We start from the raw sequence: 19,708 nt of genomic DNA on the forward strand, positions 1-19,708 counted from the left end.
CACACTTGACCAATTACATAATGTTGGACTTCCATCTCCCCGAGACCTCGAGAGGACATATGAGTGAACATAGAGGCTATAACCCACACCACCATCAGGTGTCCGTGCAATAGTGAAAATGCAAGCAAGAAGAAGAAAAAGAAGAAAAAGAAGAAGAATCAAACATAAAAGACACGTAACACATACCCTAACCCCCAATCCCCTCGACCCTCCACCCTCCCCACCCCACCTGTATTTTGTAGGCATGGTGATTGGAGAGAGAGTACGGTGCAGCCTCCCCGTGCCTAGACATATCCATATTCTTTTGGAGCATACAAGACTATTAACATTAACTGAAAACTTGTGGGTTGTTTCTAGCTATCACAACCATAATAAATCATGTACCAAGTAGCCTTGCACGTATGAAGAAATTCAAGGACTGCAAGTTAAGATATAAACGAAACAAGGCATTACCTTCGTTAGAATGAGTATCAGTACCCAATCAATACCAGCTGGTAGAGTTATAAAACTAAGTAGTGAGGCATGCGAAAACGCATTAAACGTATTAAACGAAGTAGCTCAAGGTAGAAGAATACAAATGTATAGACATGGATACCAAGTCAGAACCTTAAACCCGGCCCTAACCATGGGCCCTCAAAGTATCCTGAAAAATGTGTATAAATGTGTGAAATGTGTATAATACGGATACATATATGGAAATATGAACTATGAATCAAAAAGCCTTAAACTTTTGGCCATAATCTTTGCTGCAAAGCACCATATTCGTGTGACACAATAGCTGAACATATTCATTTGTTCTGCTTAACAACCAAGAATTGAAACCCATTGGAAAATACGTGTTGCAGGACGCCCTTCATTTATAACCTGAGGCTGAAGCCTGGCCAGCGGAGCTTTCAGGATTATTCGTCTCCATGTCCAAGTCCTCAGGGCCATCCAGCATACGTTTCAATTTCAGTGGATCTGAAAAAATGTGTGGAGAGCCCTGGATAATCACTCGATACCTTGCCGGACCGATGAAACCATATTGGAAGCCCCTTTTCTTCAGTTGCGGTCGAAGCGCCAAGAATGCCTTCCTGACGTCCACTGTCTCTTTACTGTAGTCTTGAGATATATAGACCTTAGCAGATTTCCACAAAATGTGATTGTTTTTACGCATGAAGGTAAGAATCTGTTCTACATGCTGGTACCGGAGCGGTTTGCAAACAATAGCTCTGGGACCCTTTTGATCCTTTGAGATCCTGGCCGGGACTCTATGGGCTCTATCAAATTCCAGTGGGTGTGTAAACGTCATGTTTGTAGCTTGGGTAAACCAGGATTCAAGAAACGCCACGCAGCTCCCCAGTTGATCCTCTGAACCTTCCGGAATTCCAAAAATGCGTAGGTTCCCCCTTCGATTACGATCCTCCAATTCAGCAAGTTTCCGAGTTGTTTGATCCGCTGCTATGCACAAGCGTGTAACTGCGTTGCAGGTCTTCACTTCCATATCCTCGAGTTTGCTAATCCTCGTTTCCGCTTCTAAAAGTTTTGCATTGGTGTCGCGGTTATCTTGCCTGATTGCTGCCACCTCTTCTTTTGTCGCTTTCGCCAGATCCCTGACTTCATCAAGTCTGTTAAGTATTAAATCTATAGGATCCGGGTTATCCTTCCTCCCTTTGCCTGGTGAGGGCAGATCAGACTTAACTCTCTTTAGGCTTTTTGCTAGCTCTTTGTCTGACATGTTCGCTCGTGATGTAGACTGACTGATGTAGACTGACTGATCGTGGGCAGTGATACACCTGATTCGTGCCTGACCGCAGTGGCGCACTTTCTTTTCCAGGCTCCGGAAAATGCCCTATTTGTTCCTATTTGTTCCCCAGATGACCACTGAGAAAGCCGTGATAGCCAGGAGCCGGCAATCAATGAAGCTGTCTATTAGTTTGAACAGGTCGATCACTGTGCTGAAGGCGCCATTCTTAACTCAGGGTGGAAGTTTGCGTCGGCATTTTGGAGTATACCATAGCTTAAAGTAGGCAATATGTGTGGAGTGGAACTCTCACTCAATCGCATTGCAGTGACACAGCGTGTGGTAGGCGCAATCTCCAATCATACATTCAGAATCTTCACTTTTTTGCAGTCTTTACTAGACTTTACCAGCCTTTACCAGCCTCTGCCCATTATAAAACAACAACTACTCATTCCTTCATGTTGAGCCAGCACCCAGCCACCATAGCGTATGAGATTGTGGCAGCCCTGGTGTCTCAGCAGTATCAAAGTATTCGGGTTAATTTGGAAACATGGTCAGACTACACATATGAGATCATTATCAATCCTCAGGGGCCAAAATCATCCCAAAAAGCACATTTCTGCTTGTCATCAAGTTACCGATTTTAATGTTTCTAATGAGTTCAATGACCAAACGTTTCCAGGCACAAACGTTTTTTTAACTCCTTTACCCCGGTGAAAACGCTCATCTCATGTGGGCAGAATCAATCTGTAGGCAGAATCAATCTGTAGGTCTGCAGGTCTACCAAATGCGTTACGCCGCCATTTTGTGTGTTGCTAGCGGTGGCTGCTTCTGTGCTCTTTTGTTGTGCCCGCCAAGCGTTTCAAGCGTTTCAATTACTCACTGTTTCTCCTCCCGCTACCCTTTCCGTGCAACTCACAGTCCGGTTCACCGCCGGAATCCTTCAGAGCCTGCTCTCATCTCGAGCGGGACCCTCGATCTCTGTCTGCCGGCGTCTACGGTGGTTTGCTGGGTGGACACGTAGCCTTCTTCCCGCCGTCCTTCACCAGCGCCCGGCAGCGCCCGGAGCGGAGCTGCAATCATGCAAAACCGGACTTCTCCTTCACGCAGCTCGTCGACTGAGCGCTCTTTATGACCCGCTCACATTCCGCCGTCCAATTCTTTTATTTTTCCGGCGCTGGAGAGTTTTTGTACGCTCCAGTTCTTAGACGTTTCCTTCGGCACGAGCAGAGGGACTCAGAGCGCCGCCATCTCCCTCGGCGTCCAAACCACGCCCTCCCAAAATTCAATTTTTGATGGTCCTGAGAAAAGAAGTCCCTCGTCGGGTCCTAGGGTAAATCCTCGATGTGTGGTAGTGATTCTATCGTCATTTTAAACATAAAGACGAGGTAACCCGGAAGTAGAATTACTAGCGTTAACTGTGTTGGATGTCTAAGCCCACCAACAGGATTTAGGTGGCCAGACTATCATCTGTTCGCTAGGCACCACTTTGGGGAGAAAATTCTTTACATTCTAAGCAGAACATATTTATCTACAGCAACGCATGCTACAAGTGGAAAATATCATGTTTCTGTAACAATCTATTCATAGCATGTAGTATTGTAGATTCACATGTGCCTACCCTCCCACAGAAGCCAGCGATTAACTCGGATGTCCTTTTCATCTTCATTTTTTCTACAGTCAACAGTTCACAATATCTTTGTCTTCAACAGTGAATTAATGAATTTTATTGATCAGTTAATGAAAACTTGTATAAATAAAATCATGACAATAGTCCCAGAGAATTGGGTACAACTTTTCCACTTTGTGAAACTTAAGAAAAAGTTCCTAGTAAATTTAAAGTGCAGTTTGTACAAGAAGCAGCAACGCTAAGTTATGTCCCCAAAAAATTGTAAACAACTGATTACAGCTTTTACAATTTGGCGATTACCCTCCAAAATAAAATACAGCCTTACCATTTATCAAAGGTTAAAAGGATTCCTAGTAATTTTAAAATGCTATTTTTGCCAAAAAGGTAACACCACCAGACTTTATAAAAGCAAATCGTTAGCTTTCTTAATATGATGACATAAGAATTATAACAACAATGTTGTTAATTGCCAGTTACAGTTTTTTCTAATGATCCAATGTTGGACCCCACTGTTGGACCTCACTGTTTACATGGTAATACAGAATGAGGTATAGATAACATCAATCTGCAACAGTAATATACTAAGAGCACAGTCAATTGTAAAATACCACTAATAACAGTCTTTAAGGTTTTATATGTTCCCTACATGAGGCTGAAAGTCCCCTGGTTTCCTTGTCTTTAACATTACACTCCATTGACACTACTCAACCGCTGAACAAGAAAGTATCTGAAGTGGAGTCTTCATTTTGGTGCATTGTGGTCCCTGGATGGAGTCGCAAAAGGTTTTGTGATTCGAAAATAACTTGCAACTACACACTAAGAATATATGGTAACAGGGTGAGTAATATTTTCCTTATGCATGCTGATGCCTGTTTGAAACTAACACTGCCTTCGTTTTTGCTGCCCAGACTTATTTCAGTAGATATTAATATACACAAATGTCTTATCTTTTGTTATTTCTTGATTGTATCCTCGAACGCTTACCCCTTTTTTTGATGATAAAGCACTGAGTATAATCTTTGGGTGCCTAGGGTTCCCGATTCTGGATTGCCTTAGTGCCCAGCCAAGGAGCAGAACTTCTCTTCCAGGGGATACTCATCAATAGTCATAAGCACTGAATAGTCCCGCCCACGTGCGGGACCCCGGAGCAATCGCCAATAATATGCATATATCTACATATATATATATATATATATATATATATATATATATAAATATGCATAAAATAACCATATATATATAGATAATATGCATATACATATACATATGCAGCCCAAAATAACCATACTAGGCTCAAAAAACTGCCACAAAAGCCTGTAAAATCTTTACATTTGCTAAATAAAGACATATAAAACACATTATATGATAATGTAAAGAAGAAAACACTGCCTAGGTTTTCTTTGAAACACACAACCTTTATTTTCAAAGGTAAAAACAGGCAGGATCATAGAGGCAGCTTTAGCCTAGATAGGCTGCATTGTAACAACAGAAACAAGCATTTACAATGCAATGGTCTCGGCATTGTTAAAGTTAGAGCTATTGGCATTGCTCATGACATTATTTTTATTTATTTTTTTGTTTTTAAAAGGTAAATAAATGGCACTGTCATTTACAATGCCAATAGCAGAGATCCATGTGAAAAGCTACAGGTAGTAACATCACACTCGTAAATTAGTTAAGGTTTGTGAATAACCCCCAAGTGTCAAGGTTATTCATCGACTGGCTGATTACACAAATGATAAATCACATGGTTACCAGAGGTGTCCTGACACTGGCAACAAAAAAAAACGCTTTTTAAAAAAAAAAAAAAGCCATTTGCTTGTTACCCGTTTTTAGCCCAACAACTTTTATTTTAGAACGAGCTAAAAAAAAGTGAGAAAAATACTATTGTGCGCTGACTAAAATGAACACTTTCGTTCAGCATCACATCCTCCCCCAGTACCCCCACCATGCACTTTCCATCATTAGGGTAAGACTGTTCTTTTATTTTATCATCATCTCTATAGCGCACACTGCCACTGTATGGCTTCAAAGCGCTGTCCGCAGTGCGGCCTCGTTCCAGCCTTTTCTGGGGTACCCAGAGCCTGGTTCTGCTAGTGATGAGGTTATGAATACGCTGTTCTGGCCCGAGCCTCTGGTAGGTGGTTATGCCACATTCTCTGAGCTGGTGACGTGGAGGTTAATGATTGGTTCATTTAAACCAGCAGTTTTCGGCCGGACATAGTTGGGGGGTGATTAAAAATCCCCCCATTTCTCGAAGGACTGACAACTCGGGTTGACCCCACGGGCAGAAAGCCCTTAAACGCACTCTCTTTACCCACCAGTGGAATTCCCCCTACACGTAGTGCTTCCCAGGGCCACCAAGCGCTACATCAGACGTATGATCTGTAGCGCTCTGCAACAATAGCAGAATTACCAATTTGTACTTAAATTGCGTTTTCATAAAAACCTCAACACGTTCGGCCTGGTATCACTAGCTAGGCGCGTGAGTAAGCGCTTCAGCAACGCAGACAGGAGGAGCAAGCGCTTTATATAAATGCTATAATACAAGGGCACGGGTGACTGCTCCAATAAATGGCAGAAACACCCAGACACACAGATAATCGATCCTGATGAATAATGCAAGCCCTAATCAATGCACGTATCGACATCTGAAATGACTTAAGCTGCCTTCTGGCTGGAGGCGGGCCCTGGACACTTCAGGATTGGGGGAGGGGCACACCGGCGGGGGTCACCTCTGCAGGGCTCGTCTCCGACGATCAATGCACTGACGTCAGAGTCATTGATTATCGGCATTGATAGAGCTCGGACCCAGGAGGGGTTGCGGCCAGGCCTGGGTGCAGCACGTGCTGCCCACTCATGGGCACCGGCAGCGCCGCAGACAAATGTGTGAGAAAAGGCGTAAATATATGCAGATTTCTGCGGGAAAAGGAGCATAATATGCAGATTTCAAGGTGAAAAATCATAGAAATATTGCTTGGGCCACAGCCAAAAATAACCGGTGAATTAAACAGCATCGCGTCTTTATTTTAAACATTTCTGAGTGTTTAAGAGTAGACAGTCTGCGCTACAGCCTACAGGGCGCAACATCGGAGTATTTATATCACAGGTAAGTTTTTCATCCATCGGAAGTCATTACATCGTAGAGGACATTACAGTATTTAAATCATTTTATCATAATTTTTCATGTTCCCACCTTATTTTTATACAAGTATTTAAAGAAAGACAGGGAAAACGTGAAGGCCATAACAGCCTCCGCCTCTCCCGCACTCAGTCTCCTCTTTAGCCTGCCTGCGCTCGTGCCACCGTGCAGCCTAGGTCGCAGCTGCAAACACCAAGTCCGGGAAAGCGCATTGCTAGGAAATTAGAGGCTGCCGCCTATTTAATTTGCACGCGTGCAAGCAACAGAGCGTCAAACATTCGTGCAACTTGGTGTCACAAATAAGATGCATGTTTTTTTCTAGTTTCTGTGAGACCTAGCGCCTGCATTGCATCCACGTTACCCCGGCGTGTTCAGGTCCCCCTTGTCTCAGTCCACCATGGAAGCCACCTACCTTCCCAGGGAAAGCTAAGGCACTGCACGGCGGCCTCCTCGGCCTGCAGAAAACACTGGACAGAAAGCAGATGTGCATGGACGTGCCCGGCGCGAGGGTCCAAGGGGAGGGAGGGAGGCAGACTGACTAACTGGTGCGCTCCCCGCCGCCCTCGGAGGGAAGCTGCTGCTGGCCGTGCCAAGCTCTGGTGGGACTTTGAAATCTGCCAAACGCAAGCAAGCCAGGGAAAATGTAAACATGAGGGCGGAGACGGGCTGGAACCAGGTTCAGTGAAATCTGAACTCCCGCGGCGCAGGCGGTGGGGGGGCTGGGGGGCTGCTTGGAAAGGTGATTCACTCCGCGAATGACTTCCTACATGTTCAGACCCTCGCTCCCCCCTCCTTCCAGGCGGACCCTAATCAGCGGAGGCCACGGGAGCCCAGCAAACCTTCTCTATGGAAGTTCTGTGCCATATGTGTTCTTTCACCGCGCAAAAAAATTCACTTTCCCTAATAGCTTTCCCCCAGGGTTCGGTTTAGGGACACAAATGGCAGGAACTATTCAAAAGTTGCACAAAGTAAAATTCACGGGGTTAACCGTCCTAACGAGTGTGGTCTGACCTGAACTGTCCCATCATCGTTTGAGGTTGCGAGGTGAGGAGCCAACAGGTCTAGAACAAACAAGCTGCCTACCTCCAAGAAATGTGTCCACAAGCCACAAATATGTTCTAATGCCACCGCTGTCTTCACAACTCTCCGCGTCTCACCGCACTCAAAGCGGTTTCTTGAAATCTGGATGAAATCAGTCGTGGAATAAGCACTACACAAATGTGTAACTAGATGGCTCGTTTTTGGTGTTATCTCGTTCGCTTAAAAAGTGGCTCTTTAGCAGCGCCGCGCGCTGGTATGCAGACTCCCCCTGCATTCCAGCAGGCGCGCGTCGCGATCCGGCCTGCATTAGCACTGTGGAGACAGCCGCGCGCACAACGTTATCCTATGGGGAAACGCTGCGCGCGGCCAGGTCTTGTCTCACTTCGGCGTCTCAGACTGCTGAGACGCCGACAATAGTTCTCTGGCGAGAACGCGCTTTCAGCGCTTTATAGCCGAGACCTAAAAACTGGCGCCGTGCCTTTAAGACCTCTGTGAGCCTCCAGGCTCCCATCATGCACCACAGGTGACAGTTAGATCAGTTCTTTTTTCCGGCTCCTTCTGTGAGGATCCTGGAGCATTGAGCTCGCCAGTTGGTGATATATTTTCACTTTCTTCTGGTTTTTCTCTAATTTTTTCGTGTTTACTCGACTTCTTTAGTCATTATCTGGCTAATTCAACAATTTTTTTCTTTTTTTTGGGCTATTTTTCCAGTCACAATGTCGGCCTTATTTGCTAAGTGTCCGGCCTGTGTTAAAAAAAATGGCTAAGACAGACCCTCATTCGGTCTGTGTAGCTTGTCTACCATCTTCTCACAAGCCAGAACTTTGCTACCACTGCAGCAAGCTTTCAAGTAGAACTTTGAGAGAGAGAGAGAAGAGCAGGCTTCAGTCCCTGCATGACAGAGGAGAAACTGTGAGTGGAAGAGAAGATGTTCACTCCAGGAAGCCTTCTTCTCAGCACAAAGAGCGCAAGGACAAAGGGGAGAAGAGAAAACATCGGTCTCCTTCAACTTCGAGGGACAGATCTTCTTCCAAGGTACCTGTGTGCTCAAAATCAGCATCGAAATCACCGTCGCGGCATACGTCAACGTCGAAGCATCCCTCGCCGTCGAAGAAGAATTCGCCGTCGAAGCAAGGTGAGAAGCGACATGAGCGTAGGCGGTCCCGGTCTGGCTCGCCTATGACTGCAAGAGGACGGGACTCGACGTCGTCTCGTCGACGGTCGCCGTCGAGAGGCTCGAAACATCAGTCAAGGTCACCGTCGAGAGGTGGCATGACGTCGACGTTGAACCGGGCAGTAGAGGTTTCGACGTCGAAGAGCCCCAGTAATGCGACGTCGAGGCACACGACGCCGAGAAAATCATCGCCGTCGAGGCGCCTGATGTCGACGCCGAAGAGGCATTCGTCGTCGAGGAGGTCGCCGCCGAGGAGGTCGCCGCCGAGGAAATCGCCGTCGAGGAAGTCGCCGTTGGAAAAATCGACGTAGAAGAGAATGTCGTCGACGTCTCCTGCTGCAAAGAGGCCTAGAACGGTATCCAAAGACCGGTCTAAGGTTTCTGTGTCTTCTGGGAGGTCCTCTTCCTCCCCTGGGCTGCGGATTGTACATATCTCTCCAGAGCCTTTAAGAGCGCCTTCACCTACAGGGGCTAATATCTCGCCACGATGGCTGGGGGAACTCAGAGACTGGAAGATAAGAAATATTAACCTTCCAAGGTCTCGTTCCAGGTCTCCGGTGTCTGTAAGATCAAGGTCACTTCTGGTACGGGTGGTACACTCTCCAAGAAGACGTGAGCGTACTCCGCCGAGAAAGTCTCCATCGGAGAGGAGGCGAACTTCACCATCTCCTAGGTCTTCTCATCATCACTCTTCTAGAAGACGCGATACTAGATCTTCTACAAGATCTACGAATTCAAAGAGTAACTACTCTCCAACGCTGTCATCAACTCCTCCGAGTAGGATTTCACCTATTGATGACGTGATTACTTTTAATGAGGTTCTCTGTCGTGGTGCAGCGAAACTTCATATCGAGATGCCTGTCTCTACTGCCAAGACAACGGTCATCTTCGAGACCTTACATCAGAAGTTATCATCAAGACCTTTACTTCCTCTGGTTCCAGGTCTGTTGGAACCTGCGGAGCACAAATTCTTAACCCCGGCATCCTTGGGAGCGGTTCCTTCGCGGATCGCAAAGAAATATAAAGCTCCGGACAATGATCCGTTATTTCTGAGGTCTGAGCCACAACCTGATTCAGTCATCGTCTCAGCGGCTCGTAAAAATCAGACAGGAGCGGCATCATCCTCTGTGCCTCCTGATAAAGACAGCAAAGCTATGGACTCAGTAGTAAAGAAAATGTGTGCCACTTCTGCTTCCTACATGAAGGTTGCCAGCGCCTCCGCTTTACTGGGTCGCTATGATCGTTCTCTATGGGATTCCTTGTCTCGCTTTGCAGAAAAACTTCCAAAAGAAGACAAGCATGATTTTCTGGAAATCCTTCATGAAGGTGGGCTAGTGGCTAACCAGGTGATTAGCGCAGCTGCAGATGCTTCCGACTTGTCTACACATGGCTATGCCCATGGACTCTGTGCAAGACGCTCAGCTTGGCTAAGGCTTACGGGTCTTAAACCTGAAGCTCAACACCGAATTCTGAATTTGCCGTTCAATGGTAAATCGCTCTTTGGGTCTCATGCTGACGATGAGATGTCAAGAATGAAGACGGAGCTCGATACTGTGAGAGCTGTTGGTCTCGAAAAGAGAAAGGACAGCTTTAAGAAAAAATACCGTCCTTATGATCGGAGACAGAACCAGCAGAGGGTTCAAACCCCTCGATGGTCGTCACAGCAGAATCAGGGAAGATCTCAGTTCTCCCAGCGTCGTCCTGGTAGAGGAAGAGGGGGCATTTCCAGACAGTCTGCACCTGGAAACAAGCAGCAGCAACAAAAACAGTGAGTGCTTGCTTCCCCTGAGCCCGTTACCCACTCCGGTGGGGGGAAGTGTTCGTTTTTGCCTGGACGAGTGGAAAAACATCACAAACGACAAATGGGTGCTGAATATTGTGCAAAATGGATATGCAATCAGATTCAAGTCTCCTCCACCTTCCATTCCTCCTCAAAAGTCTGTGTTCCATCGACTTCATCTTTTGAAGCAGGAGGTGTCTACGTTAATCTTAAAGAAAGCCATCGAGGAGGTCCCGAGGGCACAGCGTCGGCAAGGCATTTACTCCCGATACTTTCTAGTTCCAAAGAAAGGTCCAAACAAGGACTTCAGGCCCATACTAGATCTCAGGCGCCTCAATCAGTTCATTCGGCGAGAAAAGTTCTGAATGCTGGCGTTACATCAAATAATTCCACTTCTGCATCAAAGGGACTGGATGTGCTCCATAGATCTTCAAGATGCTTATTTTCACATCCCCATCGCCCCAAAGCATCGGAAATTTCTAAGGTTTTGCATACAAACCAGTCATTACCAGTACGCAGTCTTGCCCTTCGGGCTAAAGTCAGCTCCTCGCACCTTCTCAAAGTGCATGGCAGTCGTAGCGGCTTTCCTAAGGAAGAGACACATTTTCGTCTATCCCTATCTAGACGATTGGCTGCTAAAGAGTGCGTCCCCGAGTCTGCTTCAGCAACATCTCACGTTCTGCATACATCAGCTGCGGAGGCTGGGCCTGCACGTGAACTTCAAAAAGTCTATCCTCACCCCCACACAGAGGATACACTATCTGGGCGCACTTCTAGATTCAAAGGACGCAAAAGCGTATCCTTCGGAGGAGAGACTATCCTCTATTCTCCTCAAGTGTCAAACCTTACTAAAGAATCCTCGACCAACGGCCAGACAGATCTCGTCTCTGCTAGGGTCCATGGCGTCTTGCATTTTCCTCGTTCCGAACGCCAGGCTGCACATGAGACCTCTGCAGCAGTCGCTGGAGGATCAGTGGTCCCAGTTTTCAAACCATTGGGAAGACCAGCTGTCACTACCGCTGTCAGTACGGATCTCCATTCGATGGTGGATGCAGCGGAGTCATCTGGTAGTGGGAGTGCCTTTTCAAGAGGACATGCACAGACGATCGCTGGTGACTGATGCGTCCCTGCAGGGATGGGGCGCCCACCTGGGGTCCCTTCAAGTTCAAGGAGTGTGGTCAGAGAAAGAAAGACTGTATCACATAAACATGTTGGAACTCAGAAAGGTCCATCTGGCTCTCAAGGCTTTCTTTCCAGCATTCACGTCATCCTCTCTGCTTGTTCAGACGGACAATACAACAACGATGTACTATCTGAACAAGCAGGGCGGAACGAGATCCAGACCTCTGTCGCTGGAAGCGCAAGCAATCTGGAAGTGGCTTCTGGCTCGGGGTATGACAATTTCAGCTGTCCATCTGCCCGGTGTCCTCAACGTCCAAGCAGACGACCTAAGCAGACACTTTGCAGAAGCACACGACTGGGTCTTAAAAGACACAGTGATAAGAGATGTCTTCCAGGCCTGGGGATCACCAGAAATCGATCTCTTCGCGGACGCCGACAACGCAAAATGCCGCGTCTTCGCGTCCAGGTACCCACAACGAGGGTCCAAGGGGAATGCTCTATGGATGGACTGGTCAGAGACATTACTCTACGCTTTTCCACCGATTCCACTCATTCCCTTGGTGATCAGGAAACTGTACAAGTCGAAGACAGACATGATTCTAGTGGCTCCGGATTGGCCTCGCCAATGGTGGTACCCGGATCTCCTGCATCTATCCTAAGTGCCGCACAGGAGGCTTTCTTGTTGTCCGGATCTGCTGACGAGGGAGAACGGCAGAGTGTTCCATCCCAACCTGCCATCCCTGAAGCTAGCAGTATGGTTCCTGAGTTCGTCCAGTATGGACATCTAGGCCTCTCGCAGGACTGCATGCACATTTTAAGAGAGGCAAGGAGAGCTTCTACAAGAAAGACGTATGCTTTCAAGTGGAAGCTTTTTTTCATGTGGTGTGCTGCTGAAGGACATGACCCGATTCGAGGTCAGGAACAGGTACTGTTACCATACTTACTTTCTTTGGCCAAAGCAGGTTTACAGTATTCCTCTATTAAGGTCCATCTGGCAGCAATAACAGCATATCGAAAGTCCCCTACCCAGGGGTCTTTCTTTCAAATGCCAGTTGTGAAGGATTTTCTCGAGGGTCTCAGGAAAGTGTATCTTCCCGGTGAGGGCTCCTTCACCTCCTTGGGAGCTTAATGTGGTTTTGTCTAAATTGATGGGTCCTCCATTCGAACCTATACATAAGGCTTCCCTTCAACATCTGTCGTGGAAGGTGTCCTTCCTTGTAGCGATCACTTCTGCGTGCAGGGTGAGCGAGATTCAGGACTTTTGTGCTACAGAACCCTATCTCGTTTTCCATGCGAATAGAGTGGTGCTTCGAACTCATCCCAGATTCCTTCCTAAGGTAGTCTCGGATTTTCACATTAACCAATCAGTGACACTACCTACGTTTTTTGCTAATCCGAGCTCTTCAGCTGAAAAAGCTCTACACTCTTTGGATTTGAAAAGAGTTTTGAAGTTTTACCTTGATAAAACTAAGAGTGTTCGAAAGACTGATCATCTGTTTGTGAACTACGGTCCTCTGAATACGGGCTTGCCTGCATCCAAGAGGTCCATTTCTAGATGGATTGTGTCATGCATTTTGTTATGTTATCAGTTGGCACGAAAACAGCTCCCGGGTAGACCGAGAGCGCACTCCACTAGAGGAAAGGCTGCTACTATAGCAATGCTTAAAAATGTTCCTGTTCATGAAATTTGTAAGACAGCTACATGGCGTTCGGTTCACACCTTTTCTCGCCATTACTGCCTTGATTCTGATGCTCAAGCGGATGCTCAAGTTGGTCAGGCATCCCTGAGGAATTTGTTTGGGTAATATCTATATGAGTGTACCGTTTAGAGAGTCTGGTATTGGTCCGCAGGGTATGGGATGGGCTTGCTACTCTATTCAGTGCTTATGACTATTGATGAGTATCCCCTGGAAGAGAAGGATTAGTTACTTACCTGTAATCCTAGTTTTCTTCCAGGGATATACTCATCAAAGTCATAAGCACACCCACCCGCCTCCCCGGACGAATACCAGAACTGTCTCTTTTACATGTTACCCATGCAGAGTTATCACACTGTTATACGCTGTCCAAAAGAACTGACCTAACTGTCACCTGTGGTGCATGATGGGAGCCTGGAGGCTCACAGAGGTCTTAAAGGCACGGCGCCAGTTTTTTCTGATGTTACAATGCAGCCTATCTAGGCTAAAGCTGCCTCTATGATCCTGCCTGTTTTTACTTTTGAAAATAAAGGTTGTGTGTTTCATAGAAAACCTAGGCAGTGTTTTCTTCTTTACATTATCATATAATGTGTTTTATATGTCTTTATTTAGCAAATGTAAAGATTTTACAGGCTATTGTGGCAGTTTTTTTTAGCCTAGTATGGTTATTTTGGGCTGCATATGTATATGCATATTATCTATATATATATATATATATGGTTATTTTATGCGTATTTATATGTATTTATATATATATATATATGTAGATATATGCATATTATTGGCTATTGCTCGGGGGTCCCGCACGTGGGCAGGACTATTCAGTGCTTATGACTTTGATGAGTATACCCCTGGAAGAGAACTAGGATTACAGGTAAGTAACTAATCCTTACCCACCTCTTGTTCGTAAAACACCTGAAAATTAACTCTTTCGTTTACTTTTCCTGGTCCCCATATCTTACATTCTTGAGACAGATCAGCAAGTTTAAATGTTCTGCGGTCTTCTTCAAACTGTGCTGATTATGAATGAGACGAAAGTTGTAATAAGCGAAAACATTGTACATGTAATAGCTTGTAATATGTAGAATCTCTGTTTAGATTCTTTCACTCAGAAAAACCTGCTAAATAAAGATGATCTAAACTCTTTAGTTTGTTTCTGCCAAAGTCCTTTGTGTGCAGAGCATTTACTTGTTCACAAGATTGTACAGTTTTTAATTAAAAATGTCGGTCCTGCTCCTAAGCGAGGATAGTCCTTTTGCATATAGGAAGGACAACATATGTTGCTAATAATTCAATTCACTTACTTTCTCAAATTCTTCTCCTTCACGGTGACAAGGTAGACAAACTTTGTGTAAAATCAGAAATGTATTACTTCTAATATTGGGAAATGAGCTTTCTTAACTAGAACAGATACTCACTAAAGAGGCTAATATTGCAGTTCCGCCCTGAAATCTCTTTCACCAACTCCCACAGCACTTTCTGCTGTAGGATAAATGAGGCTAAGTCCCTAGTGTGAAACTCTTCTCTCATTATTGAGATATGTACTTAACTTGGAAGTCACAAAATTACTTCTCTACTTAGCCAGCTCAGCAGTCTTCCTTTTTTGATCGATAGGTTAAATAGGGTATTACGAACACCTTTTATTTACAGCATTACAAAGCAGTAAAAAGCTGAAATTGCCATGTAAACCATCCACATGGAAGGAAGCAAATTCACACTGTCTGGCGATGGTTGTTAAGAGATTGTACATATTGGGCTTCCCACCACTTGGAAAACAAGTAACTGACCAGTGACTTGTGCTCAAAGCAATAGATCTTTTTTTACTGTTGTCACCTCCATTAGTAACAACATATGTCAGTATCCTTAACTTCATGAACGCTGTCATATGTGACCCATGAGGACATCTGCATGTGCTTCAAAGGTGAGTGAAATGTACATCCCTTGAAGGTTTAATGTGATGGATGGTGTGCCTTGTAATGGAACATGGTTTCCTCAAAGGCCTTTTTAGTTACATGACTTTTTCTGGGAAGGTCGTTAATAACCTTATGGAAATCTGGATGGGGGAGAGGTTTGGACCCTTGTCTGGCAGTTTCCATTGATGCCTTGAATGTTTTGGGTCTGCAGAAATGATGTGTGCTATTATGAAAACTCTTGGGTAAAAGTGCTGCACTAAATGGGCAGAATTCTGTAAGTATTAAAAAAAAATCATGGGTGGGATTGAGATGTATTCTTGTCCTTTCCTTTGAATGGCCCCTTCTTAAAGGAAATAACTTCAGATTTATGGTAGTACTTCCCTTTAAATGCTGTGTTCCTGTTTATGCATAGATAAATAATCCTTTGCTTTTAGGTAATGGATTTCTCATGTTGAATTTCTCTTTTAGGGGACACGCTTTTAGCCATTCGAGCTCCTTCTGGCACCCGTTTAGAAGTTCCAATTCCAGAGGTAGGTGATATTCAAACGTTTTACGCAGGGGTAATCCGCCAACAGTGCAAGTTTTAGGCTGGAAATGATAAAAGTCGGGGCAAATTAGCCCTTGCGTTCTAGGCTGCAAATTCACCTAACGTAGGCAGAGGATTGGGGTGTAGTCAGGGAGATGCTTGTTGAGACATTTAAAACTGTTGGCTCCACTGACCCTTGACCTTGAATCCCCCTGCCCCATCACCTCCCTCCCCCTGGGAAAATCTACTGCGAGAGATGCTTGATCGTTCGTGGCACAAAAAGGGACACCACTGCTACCCATTCAAAGTCCTCTTCTGTGGATGAGTGCACAAAGTGCTGGGATGAGATTATGGCTGGTCACTGCAGGAGCCCCGGCACATTAGAGACTGCCCGGGGCGGAACGTCCACAGGAGACCAAACCATGCCATGGTGAAACCAAGATATAAACTGTGTCCAAGGCATGGGGAAGAGAAGAAATAGGGCAGCTGTGAACTGCTGATGTATATCTGGATGGCGGAGTGGCATGTGCCCATGCAACGGTTGAACGCATTCTCCTAAACGAGTGCAGACAGGGGAGAGTGCATAATATTTGGAGGCCTGTGTGCAGAATGTATGGTGGGCAGAGAAGTATTTGAAAAGTAATAACTCCCGGCTCCTTGGTGTGTCTGAAACTACCCTGAAAGAATTGCACTTGAAAGGTAGAGAGCAGGATACCAAGGTAGACCCTGCTATTGTTCGACCAGACTTCTGATTCTAGGTTTGTTGTGGGTACAGTATCTGCCTTAAACTGTATTTTTGTGTTAGATGTGGGAGGACACTAGGATTACCATAGTTCACACCCCAACCCTAGGTGCCCATGTTTAGTGTGGCTGAAGACTTTTGCCATTTTGAAAGTTCCCTGGCACATTGCATTTTGGGCATGTTTGCAGTGACGGCACCAGAACTCACCCTCGTCCACTAGTTAGTGCAAGGTATAACTGTGGCATCCCCAAGCACCTCCTCAGACATCTTTGTGCTCCTGCAGAAGATCATAAGAGGACCGGGCCTATTGTCTGTGACCTGAAAGGAGCCCTGAATCCAGGTCTGGCGGGAAGGGTACTTTGTCTGCTCGGTTCTGCAAGGCTGTTTGATCAAAACCTACTCCACAGTCCCTTCACTTTGGAGAATACTGCTTTGGTATATGTTTAAAGGTGAGGAATCTTTGATTAGAAATATTATTCAGAGGAACAAGTTACTTAAATTTGTTGATGCTCTTTTTGAGGGATACCCTAGCAAACTGCCGATTCCTCTTTGCCCTCTCACACCTCCCAGTGCTGTGGAATGTTCCTTGTGTAACATCGAAGAACATCTCAAGTTAGTCCTCAACTAGCACAGAGGCTAATCAATGACCACCTGGAACCAGGGGCCTATACAAATATTGATAACAGTGGTTACCAGTGGGATACATAATTCCACAGTTAATCAATAATAGTGTCGGACCAGTTAATTAAGTGTTGAAAACGTATAATTAAGTCAACAATAGAATTTAAACAAATGCTCAATTAGTGCTTTAGCCCACTTGTAAAATTTTATTTAGAGGCCCCCAGTACATATAATACAATATTCAAGGCACTTACAAGTAATTTAAATATGCCAGTTAGGTGTATGCCAATTTGACTATGTTTAAAATAGAGAGCACAAGCAATTTACCAATGGTTAGCAAGAGTAAAGTGCAAAGGCCTTTTTAGTTACATGACTTTTTCTGGGAAGGTCGTTAATAACCTTATGGAAATCTGGATGGGGGAGAGGTTTGGACCCTTGTCTGGCAGTTTCCATTTATGCCTTGAATGTTTTGGGTCTGCAGAAATGATGTGTGCTATTATGAAAACTCTTGTGTTTTAGTTTGATCTGTTAGGCTATAGACACTGCAGTATTTGCAGAAGTATCCACCTATTATTTTACGTATATTCTACAAGGCAGGTGTGGGATTCATGGCTCCATGGAGTGACCTAGTTCTTGTGTGTACCAAACATCTCTTTAAGCTAATGCCTCTTTTATGCAAGAATAATGATTTGTCCAATGTAAGAGTGCCTGTGTTCTGTATGTGTCAATTCATGTTGATGATCTTTTTTTATGTGACTTGATGCTTTGTGGTATGTGGTCACATAAATCATCCCGTTCTCTTGTCCTGATGATTTAAGTCAATCCTCTAATACGGCCTCCTTATTCTGAATGTCCACTCTCTTTTTTTGATCTTTGAATTATTTTTTTTCTTGGTAGTGCTAGCAACTAAACTATGGAACTCCTTGCCTTTGCGATTGCATTTAATTCCAAACTAGCCAGCTTTCAAGAAAAAAATTAAAACCATGCTTTTCTGATTTATCTTCAGGTCAACTGTGAAAGTTAGCGGCTTCATTCAGTGCTGGGAAGCCCTAGTTTGGCAGCTATGAGCTCTATAAATCATTAACAAGTTTCTATTGATACCAGTTTTGGCACACCCAGTATACATTTCTACATAGGGCATACCTAAATTCTTGCTGGCTCATACCTGAATCTCAATGTACGCTCCACACATAATTGGACAGTGTAGGAAAGTGCCCCTTTTTGCATGGATGCCCCCAACATTCTGCATGAGTTTTGATGCTTCTTGACTAAGTGCGCCCTGGGTTCCTGCTTATCAGGTACCCAGAGCCTCTGTTCTTTCCCTAAACCTGTACCTTTGCTCCCACATTTGCATGCCTCTGGCCTACATATAATTCCCAAGTAAAAGGTGCCAAGGGGCACCAAGGGCCTGTAGCCAGTGAAAGTCCTGAGGGCTGAAGCATATATTTTGCCACCCTCAGAGACTCCTCCACTGACCCATGCACACTGCCTGTGCAGTCTATGTGCCAGGGGAAGACCCTAAAACTTCAAGTCGACATGGCACACATGTATGTGTGCCATTCCCATCATAACACTGCCTGTGGCATAGGTCAGTCACCGCTCTAGCAGACCTTACAGACCTAAGGCAGGGTGCACTATACCACAGGTGAGGGCACAGTGGCACCTGTGCCATTCACAGATATTGTAAGTGCAGTGAAGCCATTTTAGATGATGGGGTGGGAGTTTGGCACCCCGAACGCCACAGTTCCATGATGGCTTTACTGAGGACGGAGAGGTTTGGTACCAAACTTCTCAGCCCATTAAACCCACACTGATGCCAGTGTTGGATTTAATATAAAATGCACTCAGAGGGCATTTAGAGATGCCCCCTGATAAACAACCTAACTCTAGTGTGCTGACTGAGTGGTTGCTCGCCAGCTGCCACCCCAGACATGTTTCTGGATGCCTGGGTAGAGAGCCTCCTGCTCTTGGGGTACTGAAACAAAGCACCTCCTGGGCAGAGGTGCCAAGCAACCTCCACCAGGATGGGCAGTGACCATGAAGGGGAAGCTACAAAGGCTTGCCACCTATGTTAGCTGAACCTGCCTTTTGCTGCTCCCAGCAACTAGCCCCCACTGGTTCTAATCCCCACTTTGGGAGGGAGAAACGGTGGAAAATCAACAAGGTAGGGGGATAGGCGTGCCCACCTTTGCCAACTCCAGACCTCAGGTGAAGCAGTCATAGTACAACTCTCATCCCCACCGTCTTGAAGATGGGGTGGCAGCCAACCAGAGAGAGGTTTGTGCCCCCTCCCACTGGAAGGTGGCGTAATAGGGGTGTATCCCGTTGGTCCCAAGCTGTACCTGCCTTAAACGCCCCTAAATACTAAGCCCCCGAACCTTGCCTCCTCAGACAAGAAAGAAGGAGGACCACCAGAGGGCTGTGCTGAAGGAAGATGAGGAGGAAACCAACTTCCTTGGCCCCAGCCCTACCAGCCTCTCCCAACCTCGACCTGCTCCAGCGCAATCCCGATGTGTCCATCAGCCCCCCAGAACCCGCGAACCAGCCCTGCGTTCCCTACAAATACTCTGTCTCCCGTGAGAACCGGACTTGCTCAA

The 19,708-nt window shown here is 45.7% G+C and overlaps 1 protein-coding gene across 3 annotated transcripts in view; it reads left to right on the forward strand.

Moving 5' to 3' along the window:
* E2F4 (E2F transcription factor 4) overlaps nt 1–19,708 on the forward strand; it is a 349,237-nt gene that overhangs the window by 213,466 nt on the left and 116,063 nt on the right. For all 3 annotated transcript variants that reach the window (XM_078669707.1, XM_078669709.1, XM_078669708.1), the window contains exons 4-5: nt 15,187–15,230; nt 15,691–15,752. In XM_078669707.1, coding sequence (XP_078525833.1) covers nt 15,187–15,230; nt 15,691–15,752 — 106 coding nt within the window. The remainder of the gene's footprint in view (nt 1–15,186; nt 15,231–15,690; nt 15,753–19,708) is intronic.

This window comes from Lissotriton helveticus, chromosome 12 (assembly GCF_964261635.1).
Source record: "Lissotriton helveticus chromosome 12, aLisHel1.1, whole genome shotgun sequence".
NCBI lineage: Eukaryota > Metazoa > Chordata > Amphibia > Caudata > Salamandridae > Lissotriton > Lissotriton helveticus.